We start from the raw sequence: 27,101 nt of genomic DNA on the forward strand, positions 1-27,101 counted from the left end.
AGAAGTCAAGATGGGGATAGAGGAGAATCAGCCTATTATAAAACATCTAACAACTCACTGTTTAGGTATCACCCTGCTTTTCCACCTATAGAATCCCATATTTTAGTTCCAATTCAAACATTTTTAGCAAACCCAGCATCTCCAAGTAATTGATACTGGCTATAAAACTAGCTACAGGGAAAGTTTTTACAATATTGAAAAGATTAACAAGGATAGTGCTGAGTCAGTAAAGCATGAAACATATTTACAATGACATAAAAATAGCATATGCAGAATCTTCAAAATGAAATAATTATGATAGAACTCATTCAGGTATGGTTCTAATGTCTTAAAATGCCCGTCAAAGTATGAGTACAGAATTTATTAATCCCTTAGAATTTTCACTTAAGAACATTTTATTTCCTTCTTCAAAAAACCAGCATTTAAAGAGTCCTTATCTATGGGATGTAAAATGAAGGTGATTTTATGTTAATCAAAACTGGCCCATGAATACCAACAATAGCAATGAAGCTGGTAACAATAAAGCATGTTGGTGAATTACAGATTTGAAGACACATCAAGCCCTTTCTATTTCGATACAGGGAAAAGTAAACTTTATCCAAACAAGACAACAGGCCCTGTAACAGTAACACACAGGAACAAAGAGAAAATGAGCCAGCCACAACTAATTTATTCAGCACATGGCATCAAGCTGTCTCGGAAGCAAGCATTTCATTCACAAGGACTGACCACTATACTTGCTGTGTTAGCTTTACCAAGTCACAAAAGCCCTTCTGGAGTGCACTTTATTTTATTTTAATTAAGAGATTTTATTTATTTATTTGTCAGAGAGAGAGAGAGAGAGAGAGAGAAAGCACAAGCAGGGGGGAATGGCAGCCAGAGGAGGAAGAAGCAGGCTCCCGGCTGAGCAGGGAGCCAGATGGGGGATCCCGATCTGAGAGGAAGGCAGGCGCTTAACCGACTGAGCCACCCAGGCGTCCCGGGGCTGCACGTTAAATAAATAAATAAATAAATAAATAATTTTTAAAAGCTGCACAGTGTCCAGACCCCCAGCGGCTGAAGGAGTGCCAACCACGCTTCACACGCGGCGGGAGCCCGGTGCCACGCGCGGCCGGCGGAGATGCGGGTCTGGAGAGTCCCTCCACAGTGTTAGGCGCGCTCTGAGGATCTACAAACTAACACACACAGGTTATTTATTGACGGTGACGAGAGGCTTAATTGGCCCGAGCAGCAGAAAGTTAGGGAAAATCGGGGAATATGTGTAAATAGAAAAACCTCATGGTTGATCAAGTAACACTACTTAATTTCTTCAGAAGCGCTTTCTCACTTCACCAGACACCGGACTCCTTTCCGTCTTTCCTTCTTTCCTTCCCCGCCCTCCCTCCTCGTTTCTGCGGCTTCGGCTTCGGGACCGACAGCCCGGAGCGCTGCGGCGGGTGCCGGGAGCAGGTGCAGCTCTCCCGAGAGCGCCGCGGGCCGCAGCCCGCCCCCTCCCCGGCCTCCGCGCCGCCAGCGACTTCGATGGCCCGGGCCGGCTGGAAGCCGCCCCCATTTCCATCTGCGCCCCCCGCCACGCCTCTAATAAAGGCCCCTTAGAGAGGCTGGCTGCGCGACTTCAGGAGCATCTCTGAGTCCCCGGCCGCCCCCCGCCTCGCCCCTCGCCTCGCCCCCCGCCCAGGTCTTCGGGGGCGGCTCTGCAGCAGGTGGCCTCCGGCTCCCGAGGTCCCTGCCCCAGGCTTCCCGATGGGCGAACGGCCGGGCGGGGTTGCGCGACAGAGGTGCGGGCTGACCCCGGCTGCAGCGCCGACCCATCCCGGGGGCCCCAGCCAGTACCCCGGCCGCCACGAGCCGCCACTGACCTTGCGCGGGCGGCGGAGCGGACGCCGTGCGGAAACGCAGCAGCTTGCACCCTAGTCCCACCTGTGTCCCTTCCATGGCGCCGACGTCCGAGGGCCTGACCCTCCCGCTTTGTGTCTCCGACGGCTCGACACATCGCCGTGCCTCCCTGCACGCCGCGGGCGCCGCTCCCAAGACACCTGATGCTCCGGGAGGCGCCGGACTCGACTCACCTGCGGCTCCTGGGCAGCGGCCGCAGGGCTGCCAGGGGGTGGGGGTGAGGGGCGCCGGGTCTTCTCAGCGGCAGGGGGCGCGGCACCTCGGCCCCCAGCTCCGGAAGTCTCTGAGACTGTGCTCAACCCGGTCCAACCCGATCCCCGCGGCCGCGAGTTGCGGCCGGCGGCATCCTCCCCACTTCGGCCGCTTTGACTCGTGACCCGCTTCCCCTTTGCTCCCGCTCCTTTCCACGCCCTTCCTGGTAGACTTCCAGCCGGCCGGGGAAGCGAAGGAGGCCTGCGATAGAGCCCGGCGCTGTCGGAGTCTCCGGGCACCCCTTCACGCCCCTCCCTGTTCCCATGGGCGACCCGCAGAGCCCTACTCGGGTTTCTCCGGTGCTCAGGGGTGAAGCGCCGTGCAGTGCAAGTGCTAGGCTTCCGACCGCCGAGGGGCCACCCTTCCCGGCCCAGGCTTGTCGCAGGTCGGGGGCGGATAGACGCGAGGATGGAGCCTGGAAGGAGCCTGGCTTCGGGGGAGTGTGCAGTCCTCTCAAGCAGCAGTCCTTCTGGTGTCTGCGTACAGGGGAAGTCAGCAAGTGTAGACTTGGCAAGCCTGAGTCCTGCACGCCCTCCAGGCCTTCAGGCTTTACAGAAATCCTCTAGACCAGGTGCAGGGACAGAAAGCCCTGGAAAGCCTTGGGAGAACTGTGACCGGCTATACTTGAGGTCGTGACAAAGATTCTCTTTACTTGACCAAACATTAGCCAAGCCGCCAAACCTCCTAGACTCATCTCTGCATTTCCTTGTAAAATTCAGTTTTAGCAAGAACCCTGCTAAGTCAATTTGACCAAAACACTCGCCCCACATACACCCCTCAATATCTGATCACCCTCAATATGTCATTAGGTTCCTCATCTTCCATGACACCCCCCGCCCCCCCCACCCCCCCACCCCCGTCCCCGCGGCGAAGTTTGATCACCCTGGGCTGTTTTTAGCAAGAATCCTGTTAGGTGGGTTTAGCCAAAACAACCTTGTCATTTTCCTCTTAGTAATTTTCCATTCACTGACCCCTGCCCTGCTCCTGGGCTATCAATTTCCACTTACCCATGCTGTATTGAGGAGTTGAGCCTCATCTCTCTCCCCCACTGTAAACTCCCATTGCAGGGGTTCCTATAACTATCTTGAAGGTCCTAAATAAGTTCTGCCTTACAATCTTAATCGAGTGTCATCCACTCTTCTTTTCCTTAAGAGATCTTCAATTATAACCCTTTTTTTTCATAAATTCTGTTTAAAAATTAAACCTAAGATTACTTCTTATCAGGAATAGATCAGGAACTTTGATTAATTTTAATTACAACCACTTCAGGTTTGTTTTAATTGCATTATTATTATTATTATTATTAGGCGGCCACATATAAGTTTGTAAATGTCACCGAATATCCTTAACAGGTAATTCCCTTAAATTATATCAAAACTGTCAGATCTTTTTTTAAGCAGGCAGCGAAGCAGGCAGAGAGAGAGGAGGAAGCAGGCTCCCTGCGGAGCAGAGTGCCAGATGTAGGGCTCTATCTCTATCCCAAGGTCCTGGGATCAAGACCCAAGCTGAAGGCAGAAGCTTTAACCCACTGAGCCATCCAGGTGCCCCGCTGTCTGATGTTTTATAAGACCTTTTTAAATTCCTAAACCAGTTTACTTGGATAATTTATAAGTAGAAATAGATTTTCTTGTAATGGGGTACAGGAATTTTATGTTGTTCATAAACCTGAATTCCAGGTGCTTTGAACATGCTAAATATTAAAAGGCATGCAATTGGCACACTTGATTTTTAAGTGTAATTTGGAAAATATAATTTAATCTCTAATGCTTGTATGCCTTCACATGATTTCACACTATTTCCTTACCATAACAGTGAGGATTCTCTCGACAGTGGGAGTTTGAAGTGCTTGATTGTTCAAGAACAATCTGAACTTTGGAGAGGTTCACAGGCATAAATGATGGCCCACAGTCAACCCTTGCTGGAGCCGAGTTAAGCAAATTGAAGAAAAAATTGAATCTGACAAATGGGGCTCACATTCTCTTTAATTCCACTTACTGACTGTGCAGAATTACTGAGCCTCTCCCCTCCATATTTCCTTCTGTGTTTAATCTAATGAAAGGAATGACAAATTTTAATTAATAATATACGTGTAAAACACCCACTACTGTGCCTGGCATATTTTATGTGCTTGTAAATATTGATCTTTTTTATTTTTGGAAGATCTAAATTAATGAGAAGATCAACCATGTTCATAGATTGCAAAGCTCAATACTAGTAATATATCAATTCTCATCAAAATCATTTATATTTTCAACCCAAGCTCAATCAAAATTCCAGAAAACTCTTTTGCAAAAATTAACAAAATGTTTCTAAAATTAGTATGTATGGGCACCTGGGTGGCTCAGTCAGTTAAGGGGCTGCCTTGGTCTCAGCTCATGTTCCCAGGGTCTAGGGGGATTGAGATCCAGCCCCACATCAAGCTCCCGGCTCAGCGGGGAGCCTGCTTCTTCCTTTGCATCTGCTCCCCCACACACATTCATGCTCTCATTCTCTCTCTCTCTCTCCAAAAAAAAGAAAAGAAAAGAAAAGAAAAAAATAAATAAAATTAATATGTAAATGCAAAGAGCCAAGAATAAACAAAGCAATTTTTTTTAAAAGATTTTATTTATTTATTTGGCAGAGAGCTAGAAAGCACAAGTGGGGGAGGGATGGCAGATGGAGAGGGAGAGGCAGGTTTCCCACTGAGGAAGGAGCCCAATATGATGCAGGGGACTGGATCCCAGGACCCTGAGATCATGACCAGAGCCTAAGGCAGGCACTTAACCAATTAAACCACCCCAGTACCCCAAAATAATTTTTAAAAGTAAAGACAAAATTGGAGAACTTATCTTACCTGATTTCAATACTTAACTATAAAACATATCTAAGGAAGACAGTTTGGTATTCATGAAAAGAGACATAAAAATATGAATAAACAATGGAACAGACTAGAGAATCCAGAAATAGATCCACACATATACATGGTCAATTCATTTATTTTCTTTCTTCTCTTTTGCTTTTTTAATATGAAATGAATTTTTCCCTTATTTGGTATTTGGTTACGTCTCCCTTTTTTATTATTGAGATGCAGTTGACACACAACGTTATGTTAGTTTCAGGTGTACAACATAATGATTCCACAATTCTATACCTTACTTAGTACTCACCATGATAAGTGTAGTCACCATCTGTCAGCATACAATTTTATTACAAAATTATTGACTATTTTCCCAATGCTGTACTTTTAATTTTTTATCTCTGTGTACAGTCAATTGATTTTTGACAAAGATGTCAAACAAATGTAGAGGGCAAACTTAAACCTTAACATTCAACATAATAATATCGGTTCAAAAGAATATACTGACATCAAGTCAAAAGGAAGACAGGAAATGCTGACAGGCAGAGTCAAAGATTAAGGTCAACATTTCTGGAAAGCATGACAGGAGGACATTAGAAAGCACCAGTTAGGAGCTAATCAATCTTGCTTGTTATTGTTGTCATATTATGAGGATGTGCTCATGGCCTTGCTGGTGAGTACTTCTTGCAAATAAAATTAACATGACTACGCTTATATACATAGTGAATACACATGGCATGGTATTTCAAGAAATAACAAGTTTTGCAAGAAAAATAACTCCCTAACTTGGCAGTGTCAACATACTTCTATTTAAGACTGCTGATCTTTCTAGGAGATCCAATTGTTACATTATTTGACTATTATCTAATCATGTTTGCTGCAATTTCCAGTGTTTGACTATTTACTAAAAGATATAATTATTTATAGAACAAACAAAATATTTTCATTGCTAATAAAGTAAATGAACTTGTATATGCCCTGATGCCTGATCTGGTAATGTTTTGGAAGTGCTTCTAACAGCTAAACCAGTATCAAACACAGAATGAGAGGAATTTTTCCTTATCTGGAATATTTGTCACAAAACAAAGATCAAATCCATTGGATAAGACATTAGTGTCTTATGTGTTTTAAATTATCACTTGAAGAGTAACTTTTTAAGTATTAAATTTTTTATTTTAAAAATTATTTTTATTTAGAATTTGTTTTGCCTTAATGCTTCCTTCTTTTAATGACTTCTTTTATGAAATGTCTGTAATAGATAGTGATCATTGTTGCATGTAATGAAATATATACTCTTGTCCAACATATTGGTTCATAATAATAATAAGCCATTCTTTTATTATTATCTTTTTTTAAACAGAAAGAAAGCTCTGGAACTTTTAGTATAACCCTATGCAGGAAAATGATTCATTGTTCATTATAATGGTTACTCATTATATTTAAAAAAACATAAAAATAAAGTGTTATAAAAATACAAAATAACACAATTTTAGGAATTTCTTTTTTGTTTTTGATCCTGAATCCCAAGGTTAATATTTGTTGGGAATTGGGAAATATTACCACAATAACCAATGAATCTCTACAGCATTCTTTGCATCTGATGGGTAAAAGAGAGCTCTTTCACACCTTTTTCTTCTCACTGTATTAAAAATCCTGTTTCGGTGTAACAGAGGAAAGTCTCAGGTAGCCTGAGTATTAAGTCACACATATGTCAACCCCAAATATTTTTCACCTTTCTCTTTATATCTGTATCACTCATCTTCTTTCCCCCTTAATTCCTTCTTTGTTTTTAAAATTAAAATGTTTACTGATCGGGCACCTGGGAGGCATAGTCAGTTGAGCATCTGACTCTTGCATTCAGTTCAGGTCCCTGATCTCAGGGTTGTGAGATCAAGCCCCATGTTGAGCTCTGTGCTCAGCACTAAGTCCGCTAGGGATTCTCTCTCCTTGTCCCTCTGCCCCTCTCCTTCTGCCCCTCACAGCCCCCAAATTCAACACATTTACATGCCATTTGATTTACTTCCAGTCTTTTTGTTTTATAAGAAACAAAACATTATAAAGTTAACCTCTATCCCCAAAAGTAACCTTCCATCATGAATTGGTGGAAATCATCTCAATAGTTCATTTGTGATATGAAATAATTTGTGCATCATGTTTTTGTTCACAATGATGACAATGCTCTGTATATAATCTTCAACGTTTACCTCACCGTTTTGGTTCTGAGCTGTATCCATGCAAGTTTGTTTATTTTGGCAGCTTTATGATAATTTGTGGACTAAAGCAAAACACCTTTCATTATCCTACTGAGGGACATTTAGGTTATTTCTATCTTTTGCCAAAGAAATTCTGCAGTAAACATCTATGAAGCATTCCCTCACACACATATGTAAGAGTTCCTCTAAGGTGAATATCCAGGAGTAGAATTGTTAGAGTATAGGTTATGTACATTTTCAGTTTTAATAGGTCTTCCAAATTACTCCCCAAAGCAGTTGTTCCAAATCATTTATTGAATATTATATGGTGTATTATCTATATGCCAGGCAGAGATTCAGACATTGGGGGTGCAGCAGTAAAAAAAAAAAAAAAAAAAAAAAAGACAAAAATTTCTGTCCTTGCATAGTTTATATTTCAGTGGACAAAAATAGTCAATGACCATAATAAATTAATTATAGACTGTGTTAGGAGGCAATTAATGTTGTGGGGGGGGGGGAATAACTCAGAGAGGAGTACCTGGGTGGCTTAGTCTGTTAAGTCCCTGACTCTTGGTTTCAGCTCAGATCTTGATCTCAGGGTCATGAGATATCCCTCCTACCCCCCATTGTGAGCTCCGTACTCAGTGCAGTAAGTCTGCTTGAGATTCTATCCCACCCCCTCTATTCTTCCCCTCACTTGTACACACACATACTCTCTCTCTCAAATAAATAAATAAAATCTTTTTTTAAAAAATCAGAGAAAGGAAAAGGAGGAATGTTGAGTAGATGCTATTATCAATTGGGTGGAGATAGACCTCACTGAGAAGTTAACATTTTAGCAAAAACTTGAAAGCTATCTGCTTTCAGTATTCCAGCAGAGGGAACAGCCAGTGTAAAGCAGGCATGTGCCTGGTCTGTTTGAGCAACCCCAAGGAGACCAGTGGGAGCCACAGGGACAACTGGTAGGAAATGAGGCTCGCAACAGGGGCCAGGGTATGCTGGAGCACAACCGGAGGCCATTGTGTGGACTTGGGCTTTCATGTAGCGTGAAATGGGAGCCAATGGATGGTTTTAATGAGAGGACGGGCATGATTTGTCTTATGTTTTAAAAGTGTATCCCTCTGGATGCAGTGAAAAAATATGTCCCAAAAGGGTGAAAGATGAAAGCAAAGGAGTCAAGGATGACTCACAGATGTTGGCCTGAGCAGCCATAAAGATGGAATTGCCATCAGTGGAGGAGAAGCTGACTGCAGGACCAACACCTCGGTGGGGGAGAATCAGGAGTTGGTTTTGAAAGTGTTTGAGAGGTCTACTCAGTGCTTTTCAGACTGCTGGAGACTACTTAATTTGGTTTTGTTTCTATTTCTCTCAAAGACCAATAATTCCATAGTACACGTACAAATAATTTGCTAGAAAATGAAATAAAGACATTTAAAATATAAACTTCAGTTTTGTTTGTATGCAACATAAGTAGTTACTCTGTCAAATTACTCTAAAGTTTTCAAGTACTTTTTATTTCTGTACTTTTTTTGCAGATGGGTGGAAATTTTTCGTGGACTAGTGGACTAATAACAAATATTTCCTGACTGGCTGTGATCTGAGAGGCCGTACTTTAGATGACCCTATATTAGACATTCAAGTAGAACTGTCTAGTAGATCATTGAATATTTAAATCTACTTTTAATCATCACCAAAGGGCAGAGGTAGGTAATGTCTATAAATTGAACTGAATTTAAGATTAATTCTGATTCAACAACTATTCATTGAGGATATACCACATTTGAGTCACTATGTGGCCTTTTTTGTGGCAGTGCCAAAGGGAAGGGACAGATTAAGATCTGTGGGCAGTCTGGATAGGCATCCCTTCATACTAACAATATTCTTTAAAACTTTATTCACCATATATCTAATGGAATAAGGCAAAAACTGATTTCTGTTACCAAACATGTATATTTTTTCTTCACATTTGAAATAACTTACTAAACACAATTTTCCAAACCAAATAACTTCTAGAGAGCATCTTTAACTGTTCAAAATTTAAACATTCAAGCTGGGTGAACCCAGAGATGGGAGCCTTACCTTTTGGTTAAACCTTGTGATTTGCACCCAGTGACAAAAATATTCAACACAGATTTTCTTTCAAACCAAAAGCTGTCTTCTTGGTGGAGAGAAGAATCACTTTTCTCTCTCTCTGGGTATGGAAGAAGTCCCTGTGGAAAGTTAGACTGACAATCTATTTCTAATTCACTACTGTGAAGTGTTCTCTCTTTTGGGAAATGCCCCCGTATAGCAGCTATGTGGTTGCTCTCAACCTGTATCTGGTTTGGTTCTGAGGAAAGATATGTCATCCCAGAGTTTCCAGAAGGACAAGAGAGCTATAGAGAGTTTAATAGTTTGTCTGACGTCACTTATCCAGAAAGTGTCAAATTAAGCCTCCAACATAATTTTCTAACTTTAAAGATGGTATTATTTGAATGATTCCACTTTAAAAAATATTTATATTGCTCTAACAGTAATAGTCATTACACATCTAGAACTGATATTTCATATTTCATATCTAGAAATATTTCATATTTCTAGATGCCCATTGATACTGTAGGACTATTACCACCAAAGACTCTTCCACCACCAACTCTTTCTGGGTGTAGAGAATTGAGTCTCATCTATACCCACAAATAAGACCAGTCTATTACCACATGGCCTCATATTTTTCTCCTCAGTTCCTGCCTTGGTTCTTCTAAGGACATCTGCTGCCCACAGCCTACCAGTCATTCTGATTGGGACAGGAGGAGGGGGGTAATCCTCTCTAGTCTCCGTTAGACTCAAGCTATTCTGTGTAGAAGTCATCAGAAACGCCTATCTCCTCACTTTAGTGTGACACATATTCCAATTTCTTTTTGAAGTTTTACCTCATTTTTTTTCTAAAATTGCCACAACTGGTCCTCTCCTCCAAAAGCAAAAACTTTGTACTGTTTTGTGTTGTGTTTCTTCATTTTGGAAGCTGAGTAGTCTACTAGGATGCTCCTCAGTTCCTCAGGCAACGGGTTGTGATAGTTTTCTCAAGCACGTTTCAAACATGTTGAATCCCAGTAGATTAGGATTCAAACCCGGACCCTTCCTTGCCTGCAACCCTCTCTCCCTCCCAGGCATACTGACGCAGGCAAAAAAAAAACAACAACAACAAAACAAAACCATAATGACTCCTATCCAGAGTCCTCAACCCCTAGTTTCTGAACTAACTTAACTCTTAAAAATTTTTTTTTCTTAAAAGGGGCAGGGGAGTAATTCACCAAAATAATAATTAGTAAAGAGCCACCTCATATCTAATTTGTCAGATTACCCTTCTATAAATCCAATCTGAAACTTATCAAGATGTCCTTAAATAATCAGAGAAGTATTTTTAACTACAAATTCTTGACTCATTACATTTTCACTCAACTAGTAAAACTGAAACTAATTTTTAAATATCTTCAAATGTTAAGCAAATTTAATCCAGCATCCCCTGGAAAGCACATAATTGTTCCCCAGACACCATAGGGATGTTTCAGGTCCTAAGCACTCCAGTGAAAGAACAGATGTTCTGTCAATCATTTGTAACTTAAATTTGCAACATGAAGAGATTACTAAGCATTTTCCATTTAATTTCTAACTTTCTCAGTGTCATGGCTTATGACTCATTCCCCCAATGGTCATTCCTTTACGGTGTCCCTAAAGAAAAATGTGACAGAAAGTCTTGATGTCTCATCCAAATCACAAGGTTATAGTCTTTATTTGCTTAAATCTGACTGCCCCGGATTATGATTTTTAAAAAAAGGAAATTATTTGGAAGAATGCAAAGACACTTCTGTTAGGTAGCTTTTTCTAGATGGGTTCTCAGGAACAGTCAATCAATTAAATAATTCCACATATATTTTACTAAATGCCCATGTCAGAAACTGTGCTAAACAATGGAGATCAGAAGGAAAGGGACACCAACTCCAGTGGGGGAGTCCTGAAGTCCAACAGGGGAGCCATCCATATAAACAAGTCATTGCAACACAGTGTCCTACTTGCTATAGTGGAAAAACAGAGAAAAGAGTGACTCATTCTTTTGGGTACCTGAATGGCTTTGCAGAGAAGGTGGTATTTGAGCTGGGTGTTGAACAAAGATGAAGATAGAGGTAGAGATAGAAGTAGAGGTGTGGGATGAACAGATGCAGCTATTAAAGGGCATGGCAGATCGAGGGAGCAGTAGAGAGCTCTATGTAACCAGAGCTCTGCCTCTCATCCTGGGACAAGTCCTGGGCCTATGCAGCACTATGCAAGGGGCTGTGGAAAACCACGGGACAAGCATGTCCCAGCTGTCTGGGGCTTCTTTGCATTTATTCAACTTTATGTCAATTTTAGTAAATAGTGATTTTAGACATTTTCCCCAGTTCTATTAGAATATGATTGACATAGAACATTGAATAGGGATTTTAGAGAGTTCAGAAATGAAAATAAAAATGAATACATCTGGGAAGAAGAATGCAAAAACTTCCATGAGTTCTTCATATGAAACAAATATGCCTGAGTTTCAGAAGTCTGTTTCAAGCTGTAACTCTCTTACCATCAGTCTATTATCACCAATCCCTGTGTTTTTATGCCCCTTGGCTCTTAGGGGTTTCACTTGAGGAATCTTAAAGGCATCTTTCAGAACCCTGTATGTACTGGGTTTCATATGCCAAATTGAAAACATTCAAGCAAGCTTAATTAAGAGATTGCATCTCTGTTGTAGAACGCTATGGCAACTTGGCAAATAAAGAAGAGGGAAATAAAAATAATCAAGAGACTATTACCACCATGTAGGTGAGAAATGAGGCCTTCCTGAGATAAGGCAGAGGCAGTGAGGATGGCTAAGAAGAGATGAACTATTTGAGAGATAATTTAGGAAAGGAAAATGACAGGAATTAGTGACCTGTTTACTGTGAGCAGTAGGAGTCAGGGATGACTCTCAGATTTCTAGTTTTGCAGACCAATGGACAATGAATATTTTTACCTAAGGTAGAAAATAAAAGAGGAATAAAGTTTCCAAAAATATCTGAATGATATCTGAAAGACAATGAACTGACTTTTGCCTCTGCTGAGTTGTGATGCTTGTGGTACAGGAATTATTCATTCAATATCTTCATGTGGCAACTATTAAACATGATGAACTAAGTGAGACATGCATTTGGAAGTATCCAGTAGTTGATGGAAATTCAAGTCTGAATGAGATCTGAGAGATGTATGAGGCTGAAAATAAAGAAATGGAAGTCACTGATGAGCTTTGCACAATGGCTAAAGCTAAGGGGACTGACTATGCCACAAGCAAGGTGCAAAATAAGAAAAGAAGACTCAGCACTGAGCCCAGGGAAAACTAACCTCTTGGTGTCAGGGAATAGAAGAGCCTGGGAAAAGGTTGTCACAATGTCAGACTGGTAAGTACTCCTACCAGGGTTTTTTTTTTTTTTTTTTTTTTCCTTTAAAAAAAAAAAATGATTTCTTCAGTAAAATTTGCATTTTGCAAACACAAATTCTTCAGAAATTTTAAAGAATAAAGGTGATCTTTCAAGTCAAGTCATGCTATTTAGGATCATATATTAAATATATTGTGAATCTATAAGCCTCTTCTCAATTAAATATTTTCATTTAAAATGGGTTGTAAAAAATTAATTTGGACTAATTGCAGCAATTGCATACTTTATTAAATTCTGCCAGCTTACAAATTAGGCAGTTTTAATTATTTTTTAGAGGAAGCGATAAACAACGTTCAGGGAGAGGACCTTCACTGTGTGAATCCCGTAGGACCCATAACCACCGACAGAATGAACAACAGAGTTACTAAGGGATTTAATCCTCCTGCCCTGAGACTTCTGGTATGAGTGACGCTATACAAAAATCACTTTGGCAAGAGGAAAATGTAACACATCAGAATTCCGGGACACTCACGACATCTAATCCAGCCAGATTTTATCTCCTTCACACTGTAATCTAGGACAGGTTTTTGGCATTGTCCCCAGACCCCATTGCCAATGGGTAAGCAGAGCTGTCCCAAGGGGTTTTAAACCAGCGATCCTCTTATCATCCTTCACTCCCTACTGCTAGAGATCACGCTCTAGAAGGATTCATCTTTGGGTACTGTTGCCCTGTCGCATCTTTGGGTGCGAAGCGTGGCTGTGGGTCCTGGGGTCAAGCCAAGCCACCGCTCTCTTATACACGAACCTAGATTGCACAACTCCTTCCTTGCCAGTGGAAAACTCGGGACCTCACCGCGGCTCAAGTTGCATGACGTCAGCATGATAGCAGCCAATCATAAGTGTGCTCTTGAAGAGACGGCTGGAGAGTGGACACTGTACTGGTGGTGGTGTTCTGTCAATCTCAGCAGAGGAGCCGCCTCTTTCCTCTTGGCAACGGATGTGTCATAGCAACAGCTTGCCAGGGCAGCTGCAGTTGGAGCTCTTGGGACCTGTTTTTCTGCGAAGAGAGTCAAACTTTCATCCCCAGCTCCCAGAGGAGCTTTCTCCAGGGTACTGCAAAGAGGCTTCTTTTCCCCTCCGTTAGCAGCCCCAGGTAAGGGAAGGTCTGAATGGGAAAGTATTTTACTCCTTTTAACAGCATTTAGAACACTCGCGGGGCCAGCGATGTGCTTGATGCAGTGAAGACTGCAAAAAGCTACAAAACTTTCTCTGATTTCAAAGAACGTCCGGCCTTACCAGGGGACACAAATAGCAGGGAGAGAGCCGTTAACGACCGTCTAGGAATTGTGAGGGCGGGCGCTGTGGCTCCTTCACAGGTCGTCCAGTGCATTGTCCAGCGCATCGCCGCGCAATGGTAGGAGCTCAGTAAATGACGGATGGAGGGAGGAGCGGATGGAGGCATGAGAAGGAAAACAGCATGATTCTGGCACAGAGGATCAAAGAAGAGATCAGCGTGGGCTGAGGTCGCTAGGTGACTTCGGGACTGTTAGAAAAGGGCTGGAATAGATGAAGAATGAAGATGAATGGGAGAACATTACATCTTTGGAAGTTAAGGGCCTCGTCGGATTCCTGTTGACCACCGGTGCCTAATTGCTGCTCAGTAATTTCTCCCTCCTTCTCCACGGTGTACGCTGCATGCTGAATGAAGTCACAGCAATTGTTCGGGAAGTTCTTGAGTTCGAGGCCTTCTGCTTTTGCAGAGGCCTGGCATAATTACATAGAACGTGATTAGAAAGTGTCAGGGAGGACTAAGGTTGTTTCCGCCAGAGTGAGAAAGCTGGGGAGGCTTCAGAGAGGAGGTCACATTGGAGTTGAGCCTTGAGGAATGAGTAGGATTTAAGCAAGCAGAGAAATGTGCGCGAGGCAGGGAGCAGAAGTGATGGAGAGGAACAGGGCTCCCCAGAGAGGGAGATGGGAAGGTATGGGGACTGTTTGCAGAATGATAGTAATCCTGTGAGGCTGGACTAGAACTGGAAGGGAGAATGTGATGAGGCAGACGGTGAAGGGTGTTCAAGGTGAAGCTTACACGTTTGCACTCTATCCTCTTTACCAATGTCTCATCTGTCTACCTCTAGTGCAAAAGTGCCTCCTAGTGATTTTTAAAATGCAGCTTACCAGGCTCACCCCAACATGCAGAATCACAATAGGTCTAGAAACTTTGCTTTTCAGATGAGCTCCATTTGTACAGTTCTGGATGAGAATGCTACTGTGGGCAATTGGGACCCACATTATATCCCACAGGATACACAGAAGTGACTTGTTAAGATCTGTGTTTTAGAAAGAGAACTCTGAAGGCCTGCCCGGTGGGTGACTGTTCCGCTTGGAACAGAGACAGGGCAGCAAGTTGAATGTTCGTAATCTACACAGGGGGAGCGAGGAGGAGGATCTGTGGTTAAAAACAAAATTACCTGTGTCTTTTCCCTAATCCCTAATTGAAATATATGCATTTATAACAAACCATAGCAGTGTTAGCAGGATGTGTGACTATCACCAAAAGAAGTTATGGTTCTTTTCATATACCTTATGGATATTATAGATGTATTATTTATGCTCATCACTTCTTCAAAATCAAGGTAGTAATCAGAACCACTGCTAGGCCATGTTATTTAATGTGTTAATAAATAAGCACATGAATTGTTATAATTTTAAAAAGAGCTTGATAACTGTCTCCCTTGTAAGCTCATGTTTTTATTTGACGCATGGGTTCACCAAGCTGCCAAAGGGGTTCATGGCACAAAGTAATTAGGAGCTACTGGTATGGGAGGACATGGTGAAGGCCTGAACCAGAGGAGGCTATGGAGAAGAGGGCATGGAATTCAGGAGAAATTTCAAAGGCAGAAGTGAGGGAGAGCATCAACTTAACTAAGTAAATATCCAATCTTGGGAAGAGGTGAAAGTCATTTGGAAGGAGAGAAACCAGAGTAGTAGACCAATGGGAAACACGGTACGAACAGTTCATCTCTGGAGGGTGGGTATTGTGAACTTGTCAGAAAATGTCTGAATAGCTTAGCAGAATATTAAAGCTTAGTCAGAGTCTTGGTGGAGATGAACCATGAAGCAGCAGTTCTTGGAGACATATCTACCAGGCTCCCAAGACGTGAGTCCTGGATCTTATCCCAAATCTCTTTAAAAAAGGGGCGGGGGGGGGGGGGGACACAAGCATCATCAGCTTACAAATACTTTGGGAAGAGAAAAAGAAGATCCTGACCACCCAGACAAGTCAGCTAATTGAAGTACACTGGAGAAGTAATACTTTCTAAGGAAGACCTTCGGTGAAGAGAAGGTGCCAGTTCCACAGGCCTTCTCAGAATTAAAAGTCTCGTGGCTGGGCCTAAGCCACACGTCCATCCAGGTAACAAATGAGAATGTGTAAACGGGTGGTGTGTTTTACAGCAAAAATAGTGTGAAGAGAGGAAGCTTACTGTTTATGTCACTGCGTTATGTCAGTCATCATTTGTCACTCATCCCTTCACCTGCAGTAGTTGCCTTCCTGAATAACAGCAGCATCATAAAAAGAGACAGTCACGAACAAGTCTTGGAAGTTAGTTTGGAACCAGGTCAGAGAAGGCTCTGAATGCAGTGCTCTCAAAATCAGTGGCCTGCAGTCACAGGTTTTGAACCATTACATGGAGAGCCTACTCAGTCCTTACTTCTCTTGGCACTCCCTAATGCCTTTGCTCCTAACATAGAAGGTAAAAAAAAATGTGTCCTTTGTTACACTGGTAGTAAAAGGATATTCTGGGATGGGTGGATTAATTTACAAAGAATATAAGTGGCTTTAATGTTAAAAATATGTAAATGAAAGGCTGAAATATCTATTAGTATTATAGTTCACACATTCTGTTTTGAAATTCAATCAGCTATAGTGGCTTTGAAAACCATATGTAATACAAGCTACTGGAGTAGTCTAACTTTCTTCTAAGGAGAGATGAAGCGTGTTTCTGCTCTTAATAATAAGAGTTGAGAACAGGAAAAATGTGGTGAGCATTTCAGGGACGTCTCAATAAAGTGATATCTGGGGGCACCTGGAGAGCTCAGTCAGTTAAGCATCTGATCCCTTTTTTTTTTTTTTTTAAAGATCTTATTTATTTATTTGACAGGCAGAGATCACAAGTAGGCAGAGAACCAGGCAGAGAGAGAAGGGGAAGCAGGCCCCCCGCTGAGGGGCTCCACCCCAGGACCCTGAGATCATTACCGGAGCCGAAGGCAGAGGCTTAACCCACTGAGTCAACCTGGTGCCCCTAAGCGTCTGACTCTTGATTTCTGCTCAGGTCATGATCTCAGGGTGGTGGGACCGAGCCCCAAGTCGGGCTCCACAATGGGCATGGAGCCTGCTTGGCATTCTTTCCCCTCTGCTCCTCTCCCCCTACCCCATGTGCTCTCTCTCTCTCTTCAATAAAAAAAATCTTTATAAATAAATAAATAAACAAACAAACAAATAAATAAAGCGATGTCTATACTGGAAAATTCTTATGACCTTTTAGTAGGGAAAAGATTTGGAAAATATAGTATAGCACATTCACTGCATGAGATATGGAATTGATTTTATATAAAAAGTCTTAGTAAGACCTGCCATAATTTTAAAGCAACATCTTTTATTTGGGACTTGCTTTTTTTTTTTTTTTTTTTTTTAAAGATTTTATTTATTCATTTGACAGACAGAGATCAGGAGCAGGCAGAGAGGCAGGCAGAGAGAGAGGAGGAAGCAGGCTCCCTGCTGAGCAGAGAACCCGATGCGGGGCTTGATCCCAGGACCCTGAGATCATGACCTGAGCCGAAGGCAGAGGCTTAACCCACTGAGCCACCCAGGCACCCGGGACTTGGTTTTTAAAAGAAAATCTGCATAAAAAATAAACAGTGAATAAAAAGTGGATTTATTGAAATTGTATAGAATAAATTATTCATTTGATCTTGATATCTTCAATGAAAACTGATTTGTTTTCTAGACACAATATTGGTAGGTTTTCTATTATTTGAAGTTACTAAAATAAACTATGAAATTTTGCCTGTAACACAAATACAATGTAAAGTAGTTACTCCCCTAATCATTTTCTTTTCAATTTAGACTATAGTTTTTAAATCTATGATGCCTAGCAACTTAAATACTGTGCTTTTAATTAAGAATAATTGGAACCTCTAAAAGCCTATAGAACAGTCTGGTCTTCCTTTTTCCTTGGTCACTAGTCACCATTTTAGACATAGGGGTTAACATTTGTAAAAACAGTAAATGAGGGGGCCTGGGTGGCTCAGTCGTTAGGCATCTGCCTTCAGCTCAGGTCATGATCCTGGTGGGATCAAGCCCGACATCAGGCTTCCTGCTCAGTGGGAAGCCTGCTTCTCCCTCTCCCACTCCTCCTACTTGTGTTCCCTCTCTCACTGTGTCTCTCTCTGTCAAATAAATAAATAAAATCTTTTAAAAAATAGTAAATGAGCTCTTCTGGTAAGGAAGCACACATTTAATGTTTATTCTGTTTTCAAATGTACTGCTGGAAAATGGACTTTGTTTTCCCCCTGAATATTGGAAATGGTACCAGAAATATTGGAAATGGTACCCACAAATCATTTTATAAGCCTTCAAAAAGGACTGAGCATACGTGATTACTTTGACTATTTCTAGGGGTGACTGTCTTAGATTGATACCTATATATTCAAACGGAACACCAATGCTGCACCTCTTAATCCTTGGAAACTGTGAATATGTTAACATATATAGCAAACAGGAATTGAGGTTGCAGATGAAATTAAAATTACTAATCAGCTGACCATAAAATAGGGAGCGTAACCTATATTCTCTCTGTGGGCCCAGTGTAATCTCAAGGGTCCTTAAAAAGTGGAAGTGGAAATAAGAAGAGAAGGTCAGAGTATATTCTGTGAGAAAGATCTAACCCACTGCTGTTGGGTTGTTTGAAGATGGAGGAAGAGGCCCCACAAGCCGAGAAGTACTGGTGGCTTCGAGTACGAAAAGGCAAAGAACTATTCTCCCTTAGAACCGTAGAAAGAATGGAACACAGCCTTGATGACTCCTGCTGATAGCTTGATTTTTAGCCCAGTGAGAGCCATGTCAGACTTCTGAACTAAAGAACCATTAGATAATGAATATGAGTTAAGACGCTGAACTTCTGCTACTTTGTTAGAGCAGCAGTAGAAAATGAAAACAGCATGCACACAGGTGATTCCACAGATCTTAAGCAAAAGCCTTTTGTTCAGACTGGAAATGCATAAGCTAAGAAGGGCAGAAGGAAAAAGGACACCAAGGAGCCATTAATTCATTTTTTTTAAGCACGTATATTCTGCCAGTCCTAGAGTTTACTGCCTACTCTACAGTCTAACTTCACATGCCTTCAATTGAATTGTTGACGTTCCCTTTCAAGTCTGCTCTTTCCCTGGGACCTGCGTCTCAACAAATAGCAACCCACGCTTTCAAGTCCTCAGGTAAAACCTGCTGAAGTCAGTAAGACTTGAAGCAGCAGCTCCCTCACAGTCATAATACAGAACATAGGAAGAAATAAACATTGTCATTGTATGTCCCTGAGATGTGTGGGGCACTCATTACCCTCGCAGAGTTGACTACTATACACCGTGGTGTACTAGGGTGTGTCACTTCTCCGATCAGCTTCATCTCCAAGTCTTCCCTTACTCTCTCTGCTCCAGCCATCACAACCTTCCTGCTGTCTTCTCAAATAGGCCAAGCATATCCCTACCCCAGAATTGCCAGAATTCCCTCGCAAATGTAAGCTCTATCAGGGGAAAGGTTTTGTCTGTTTTGTTCACTACCATATTCCTAACAGCTAACACCAACAACTTGGGGCATCAATGTTGCTCAATAAATATTTGTGGGAGGGATTCTGCTGATGGTGGAGGTGAAGGTAGGTGTGTATATGCAGGAAGGGGGAGTCCAGCTGGTATCCAGAGTGTTCTGAGTATTTTAAGTCAAATGTAGGTGGAATAGAATATGAAAAGGGGTACATTAATAAAGAATTTTCTGAAAAAAGGACTTGGTTCAAGATTTGAAATTATACTGAGGCTGAGAAGAGGGCTGGAGGATACTTGACAGGCTGGAAAGTTGGGTCAGAGCCATTTACTGCTAGATACTTGAGAAGTAGAAATTCCCAAGTGGTCAGAATCTTAAAATGCGAATTAAATCATAAAATCATAACTTTTAGGTAAAGCCACTGATTTTAAATAATTTCATTTGTAATGAAACACAGTGACCGGTTGCCACTGAAAGCTAAGGGACGGTCTGGTACAAAGATTAAAAGTGTGGGCATTGGGACCAGACTGGGTGGGCTTTACAGCTCACACTTTGTGATCGCCCTGGCCTCTGTTTGCACCTTATAAAGTGGGGATGAAGATAAAAGGATTCATAAAATGCTTATCTAAAAGGGTGGCTCAAATTAAATAAAAAAATACATGTGAAGTACTTAAGACTGTGCCTGGCACATAGCAAACACTCAACAAACGTGAGCTACATTATTACATTTTGAAAAAAATACATGCAAACAATGTGAAGTAAAAGATGTAAATCACAAACACCCTCCCCCCCTCCCACGCTTTGGTCTAGATTTAGTAATCAAGGAATGAGGCATAAAATGAAAGATAGGATATTCTGACTGTGGACTACAAAATAATTTTCAATCTATATTGGTTTGTTAAAATGAAGCAACCAGGGGTGCCTGCATGGCACAGCTAGTTGAGCATCTGACTCTTGGTTTCAGCTCAGGTCGTGATCTCTGGGTGGTGAGACTGAGCCCCATGTCAGGCTCAGCACTCAGTGCAGTCTGCCCGAGATTCTCTCTCCCTTTCCCTCTGTCCCTAGCTTCATGCTCTCTTTCTCAAATAAATAAATCTTTAAAAAAAAAAAATGAGGCCACCAGTCTGACTGACATGACTGAGTTGAGGGCGATACAACTTTTTTTTTTTTTAATTTTTAAAGGTTTTATTTATTTGTCAAAGAGAGAGAGAACAAGTGAGCACAAGCAGGGCGGGGCGGCAGGCAGAGGGAGAAACAGGCTTTCTGCTGAGCAAGGAGCCCGATGCAGGACTCTCAGGACTCGATCCCAAACCCCTGGGATCATGACCTGAGCTGAAGGCAGATGCTTAACCGACTGAACCATCCAGGCGTCCCAAAGTTTATTTCATTAAATCATCACGACCATCTCGTGAGGTAGGTTTTATTATTATCATTCCCCTTAAGCATGAATAAGCTGAGACCCAGAAGGTATATAATTTGCCAAGGATCACTCAGCTGGTAAAAGGCAGAGTCTATTTTTCAACATTCCTGCTCAGACTCTGAAATCACGCTCGTAACAATCTAACGAGATGAAACAGGGGTGACCGTGGAGATGTTGAGGACTCGATGTGCTAGCAAATGACCTCAGCCAAAACTGATGAAGAATTCCACAGAACGCTTTTGGAAGCACTCTCTCACAGCACAAGCAAGGAGATGGTGGCTACACGTACACATGCTAGGACACAAGTACTACTTAAATTGTGTTAATTTTAAAAATTCTGTACCTATATGCATGTTTTGGGCCTGTGCCTGCCTGTGGACTTCCAGCCTGTTTTGTTGTTGGGGCAGCTGCTGGGGAGCTGGGCCCGGGGCCGCAGACAGCAGCTCCCTGAGATGGGAGCAGCAGCAGGAGGCGGGGGAACCCCATCCTCTGTCCTGTTTCCACGGCAGGGCCGATGGCTGAGACCTCAGAAGGTTGACAGGTGGCTTTTGTGTGCTTCTGCTGAAAGCCTCCACCAGCATGGCAAGATCTTATCAGTAGGACTGTGGTCACAATAAACCTTTGGTCCCAGAACACCCAGTCTGTGAAGACACATGTTGCTTTCACCAAGGCAAAGCTTAGAAAACATATTCTTCTATTTTACTGAATGATAATGCTTATTTGAAACTATAGCACAGAATTTACTAATGACATTATCTCTTTATGCAGCCTAAGTCAGAACCATGGCTCCAAAATCTAGAAAACAAAAGAGCTCCGGCGGCCAAAGAAAATCAAAACGGACCAAAACCAAACAAATGTTACCTGGTAGGATTGGTTTTTCATTCATGGGATTTTTATGGATCTAGTATTTGTATATATATTTGCTGCCAAAATGACTGAGGTTTAACGTATCAAATAATGACATAGTTTTGCTGTCGTAAAGTCAACCACAAATGGAATTTAAAATAGAGATTTATTCCTATGCTTGATTCATTTCATTAGAATACCTGTTAAATGTCATATAATGAATGCCATAGCAAATATATGACTAAAAGATAACTCTGTGAAGAAAGATAATTTTTTCAAATTCTATTTAATCATTCATAAAATAGTTTAAATCTTCATTGTGTATTTATGCTTGTGCTTTGAAGCTTGGTAAAAGACTATAATAAACTATTATATTTATTTGATTCAAAAATGCAAATGTGACATCATTTTATTATATTCTAGATAGTGAAGAAAGAGAGCCTATAAATATGGAGAGCATGGGTAAGTGGAAATATAATTTAGAATTTATGACCCCAGTTTTAGAATATTTTAATATGCAATAAGCAAACAAAAGTACAAACTGAGGTGATTGATGAGGATGTACATGGGTTAAAATTATATTATGTCACTTAGAATATAAAGTGAAAAAGTATTAAAATTTTAAAGTAATTAAAAATTTTAAGGAGAGAATAAAAATAAGTGTGGAAGAAAGAATTTCAAATTGAGAAATAGACTTGAACCGATCAGTCTCTCACAAATCTAACATGGTATGGTTACAGAAGAGAGTAGAAAGTGTGTAGGTCTGTTAGTTATTACTTTCATTAGAATAATATTTTTAAGACTCTGGCCTGTACTTCAAGGTAAGATTCAAGTATTTCAAGTTGAAGAGGCTAATTTTTAAACACATAAACTAGAACTTAGACAACCAAATTAATGTTGTTCCTGCTTTCAGAGGCTAAATAATCTTATTCCATTAGGACCTTTTGTTTTGGCTGTTGTTGAAACTTTCCTCTTAGATTGGACTTAGGTGATGCCCTTCATGTTTAGAGACAGGGAGGAAACAGTGCGGGTTGGGGAAGAAGAAGATCCAAAAGCCTTGTAGGCTGTGTTATAAAGGCTCTGACTTTGAGTCATATAGGATGGAGGCTACTCAAGTGGTATTTAAGCAGAAGAGTGATGGGGTCTGACTTATAAAGTGTCACCCTGGCTATCTAGCTGTGAATTTCAGGGACGGAAGCAGAAACCAGTCCAAAAGCTACTGCAGGAACCTACGAAAGAGAAGGTGGCAGCTTGGGCCAGGGTGGTAGAGGGGTAGTGGAGATGGCAGGAGGATGTTGACTGACAGTAAATGGCACTAGAAGAGGGCACAGTAAATAATTTACTGAATTAAATATTTCAGTAAATAATAATTTGGGTAATAATTATATTATAATTATTTGGGTAAATTATTTGGGTATAATTATTTGGGTAAATAATAATTTACCCAAAACTTAAAGTTGTCTTTGATTCCTTTCTCCCCCTCAGCACTTCCCTATTCCCATAAAACCATCCCACCTCTAAAATATATCCCATCCACTTCATGTTATGTCCACATCTGCAGCCTTAGTCCAGACCTCCACATTTCCTATGCAGATTGGTCCCTTGGCCCTCAACTGGTATCACTGCTTCTACTTACCTGGTCATGTGTCTTTCCCGCATAAACTCTCTTATGAGTAACTCTCTTTACTTTGCCATTATAGCAGTCCTGTCTCTTCCTTCCCTCTCTTTTTCTCTCTCTGTCTCTCTCCTCTCCCCTCAGTCCCCCATCCCAATCTAGATCCCACCAGCCTTCCTTAGCAGACAGTATCTCAAAGTTATTCCTGCCTCAGGGCCTTTGTTCTTGCTACTCCTGATACCTGAATAGATCTTCCCCCAGATATGTATGCATCTATCTCCTTTTCACCATTCAGATCTAGATCTGATCCAATCCCACCTCTGCAAGAGGACTTCCTTGACCTCTCCTTCACCTGGCACCATTGTATTGCCTACATAGCACTTATCCTAATTCTGAAATTAAAGTACAGTCAATTCTTATTTTTCTTGGAAATTCTATGCAGTTGCTGCTAACACTGGATTAGCAACACTGGATTGCTCCTAGGGTAAATACAGAGTTAGGTTCCTATGAGCCTCTAGTCACATTTTCATTAGCCAGTCAATACATAAACTTGTTTTATGTGCAATTCTGTTTAAAGACACCTTATTTAATATATATTATCAATTCATTAACATTGAACTCATGGCCAAATGCACTATAACGCATGTCTAAATGATGCTTATCTAAGACACGAATTTTCCCAAGTCACACCCCAGCCTTCTTGCATTAGGAACACTAGATGGCACTTCAGCACTATGCTTGGGAGCCATTTTGACTGGCAAAATCACCAAAAGAAAAAGTAAAAAAAAAAATTAAATTAAATGGTTTAAAAATTAAATAGCTTATTATCTTGCAATTTTGGAAACCAGGAGTCTGACATTACTTTCACTGGGTCAAAGTCAAGATATTAATAGGACTGGTTCCATCTGTAGGCTTTGAAAGGAGGATCCACTTCCTTACCTTTTTCAGCTAAAGGCTCTCTGCATTCATGGACTTTCAGTGCTTTCCTCTATTTTCAAGGCCAGCAGTGTAGCATTTTCTAATCTTTCTGTCTTTGACCTCTGCCTCTTTGTCATATCTTCTTCCTTGACTTTGACCCTCCTGCTTTCCTCTTATAAGGATCATAGTGGTTATCTTGGGCCCTGCTCAGGAGCCCAATGATCTCTCCATCTGAAGTTCCTTAATTTCATCACATCTGCAAGTCTATCTTGTCATATAAGGTAACTTAAATTCGCAGGTTTCAGGGATTAGGACATGGACACTTTCAGGGAGGCTCTATTCTGTTTACCACAAGTGATTAGTAGCACAGCTTTGGGAATTAGACTTGGCTTAGTTCATAATTCTGCCACTTAATGACGGTGTGGTCACAAATGTCTTCACCTCCCTGAACATCTACTACTTGTCTGAAAAACAAGGTAGCATAGGGGCACCTGAGTGGCTCAGGGGTTAAAGCCTCTGCCTTTGGCTCCGTTAGTGATCCCAGGGTCCTGGGATCAAGCCCCACATCGAGTCCCACATGGAGCTCTGCATGGAGCCCCACATGGAGCCCTGCATCGGGCTCTCTGCTTGACAGGAAGCCTGCTTCCCTTCCTCTCTCTCTGCCTGACTCTCTGCCTACTTGTGATCTCTGTCTGTCGAATAAAATAAATAAAACCTTAAAAAAAATTAAAAAAAAAAAAGGTAGCATGGCTATCTCATGAGATTATTGTAGGTTAAATTAGACAGTACATGCCCACTTCCTTACGTGGAGCTGTCACAAAGACAGTTCACACTAACTGTTGTTACTATTTTTTTTAAGATTATTTATTTATTTATTTGACAGAGAGATCACAAGCAGGCAGAGAGGCAGGCAGAGAGAGAGGAGGAAGCAGGCTCCCTGCCAAGCAGAAGCCCGATGCAGGACTCGATCCCAGGACCCTGAGATCATGACCCGAGCCGAAGGCAGCAGCTTAACCCACTGAGCCACCCAGGCGCCCCTGTTGTTACTATTTTTAAAAGATACTATAAAGACATAAACCAATGAGTGAGAATGCAGAAACACAAAGCTCACATATACATGGTCAATAGATTTCCAAAAAAGTGCAAAGGCAGTTCAGTGGAGAAAGGTTTCAACAAATGATGCTGGAACAATTGTATATCTATATGCAAAAAACCCCCAAAAAACAAAAACCCAAAAAACCTTCAACCCATACTTCACGACATATACAAAAATTAACTCAAAATGGATCATAGACCTCATTATAAAACCAAATATTATAAAACTTCTGGAAGAAAACATAGGAAAAATTTTTTGTGATCTTGGATTAGGCAAAGTTTTCCTAGATATGGCACCCAAAGTCATGGAATACCAGTCAGAAATGTAAAGGAATGAACCAGGTGTTACATGCAACAACATGAATGAATCTCAGAATAATTATGCTAAGTAAAAAAAGATAAACAGAAAGAATACATACTGTGTAGCTGCATTTGTAAATATTCCATAAAAAGTGAACTAAGCTATAGTAATAGAAAACAGATCAGTGGTTGCCTAGGGGTGCAGGCAGGGAGGAAGGGACAGGAGGAACCTTTGGGTGATTATGGGTGTGTTCTTACCTTGGTGTGGTGATGTCTTCATCATTTGATGATTTATCAAATCATCAAGTATATCATACATCATTTGATATATTTATCAAAGTGTACACTTTAAATATATACAGTTTATTGTTAGCCAATTATACCTGCTTTTAAAAAGGAAATAGCAACCAAAATGTAAGGAAAAAAAAAAAAGTACAGATGAAACACATGGGAGTTATTTAAATTAGTTTGTTTCAAAATGCAAGGGCAGTTGGGGCCCCTGGGTGGCTCAGTGGGTTAGGCATCTGCTTTCAGCTCAGGTCATGATCCCAGGGTCCTGGGATCAAGCCCCACATCAGGCTCCCTACTCAGTGGAGAGCCTGCTTCTTCCTCTTCCTCTGCCTGCCACTTCTTTCGCTAGTACTTATGCTCTCCCACTCTCTCTGTTACATAAATAAATAAATAAATAAATTTAGTTTTTAAAAATGCAGAGCAATTGATGTATATTGAGGACTCTGGTCTGTAGGGCACGGGCACAGTAAGATTCTGAGGAGTGAGTTCTGTGGACCTTGAGTCTGTCTGTGGCTCCTGCTCTATCAGCTACTAGGTCAGTAACTGCCATTGACTGGCTCCTATGAAGTGTGATCTGTTACCTCCCTGGCCACATGTGTGGAAGGAGCAGGACCCTCTCCCATGCTCTGCTGTGACCACACATTAGAGAGAAAGCATAGCGTGGTAGTAAGAGGCCAGGGACCTTAGTTTGGATCCCAGCTCCCACATTTCCAACTCCCAAGGAGAGAAAAATGGCAGCTGGTCCCTAATTCATGAACAACTTGTATTCCAAATGTTTATTATGCCAACTGATTGTGATTTGGAATATATTTCCACAAATAATCAGCGTTATGCATATAGCCATTAACCCCTTCCTCAATTACCTGAATAATTGTGTCATAGAGCCACTAGGGTGGGGGGTAAATATTTCTATAGAAAAATAAACCCCAAATTCCACTTTGAGAAGCCACATGTTCTTCTCCACTGGGAAGGACGTCTAGGTTTATAGGGTCTGGAGAAGATGGGAGTGGAGTGGGCTCTGGGACCCTGGGAGGGAGACTTGGGGGAGGAAGTTTTGGGGTTAGATCCAGAGCTGAAACTGGGACTGTGGAAGCTGATGGTGATAAGAAGGGTAAGAAAATGAGAAGATGGCTTGAAATAGAGGAAATAGAGCATACTGTGAATAGAGGCTATCTTAAGAGGTAGTATTACAGATAATTGTTATTTTCTTCT

General features: G+C 41.5%; 2 protein-coding genes across 3 annotated transcripts in view; one reads left to right on the forward strand and one right to left on the reverse strand.

Moving 5' to 3' along the window:
* Positions 1-2,402, reverse strand: part of MCOLN3 (mucolipin TRP cation channel 3) — a 26,977-nt gene extending 24,575 nt beyond the window's left edge. The window contains exon 1 of one of the 2 annotated variants that reach the window (XM_059135702.1): positions 2,070-2,402. Coding sequence is in view for 1 of the 2 variants with exons in the window: in XM_059135701.1 (XP_058991684.1) it covers positions 1,921-1,993 (73 nt within the window). In the remaining variant the exon portion in view is untranslated. The other variant, XM_059135701.1, reaches the window with a different exon arrangement.
* Positions 2,403-13,560: 11,158 nt separating this feature from the next.
* DNAI3 (dynein axonemal intermediate chain 3) overlaps positions 13,561-27,101 on the forward strand; it is a 69,363-nt gene continuing 55,822 nt past the window's right edge. The window contains exons 1-3 of the mRNA XM_059136342.1: positions 13,561-13,746; positions 21,593-21,688; positions 22,094-22,132. Coding sequence (XP_058992325.1) covers positions 21,607-21,688; positions 22,094-22,132 — 121 coding nt within the window. The 5' untranslated portion in view covers positions 13,561-13,746; positions 21,593-21,606. The remainder of the gene's footprint in view (positions 13,747-21,592; positions 21,689-22,093; positions 22,133-27,101) is intronic.

Source organism: Mustela lutreola, chromosome 10 (genome assembly GCF_030435805.1).
Source record: "Mustela lutreola isolate mMusLut2 chromosome 10, mMusLut2.pri, whole genome shotgun sequence".
In the NCBI taxonomy this organism is placed as follows: Eukaryota; Metazoa; Chordata; class Mammalia; order Carnivora; family Mustelidae; genus Mustela; species Mustela lutreola.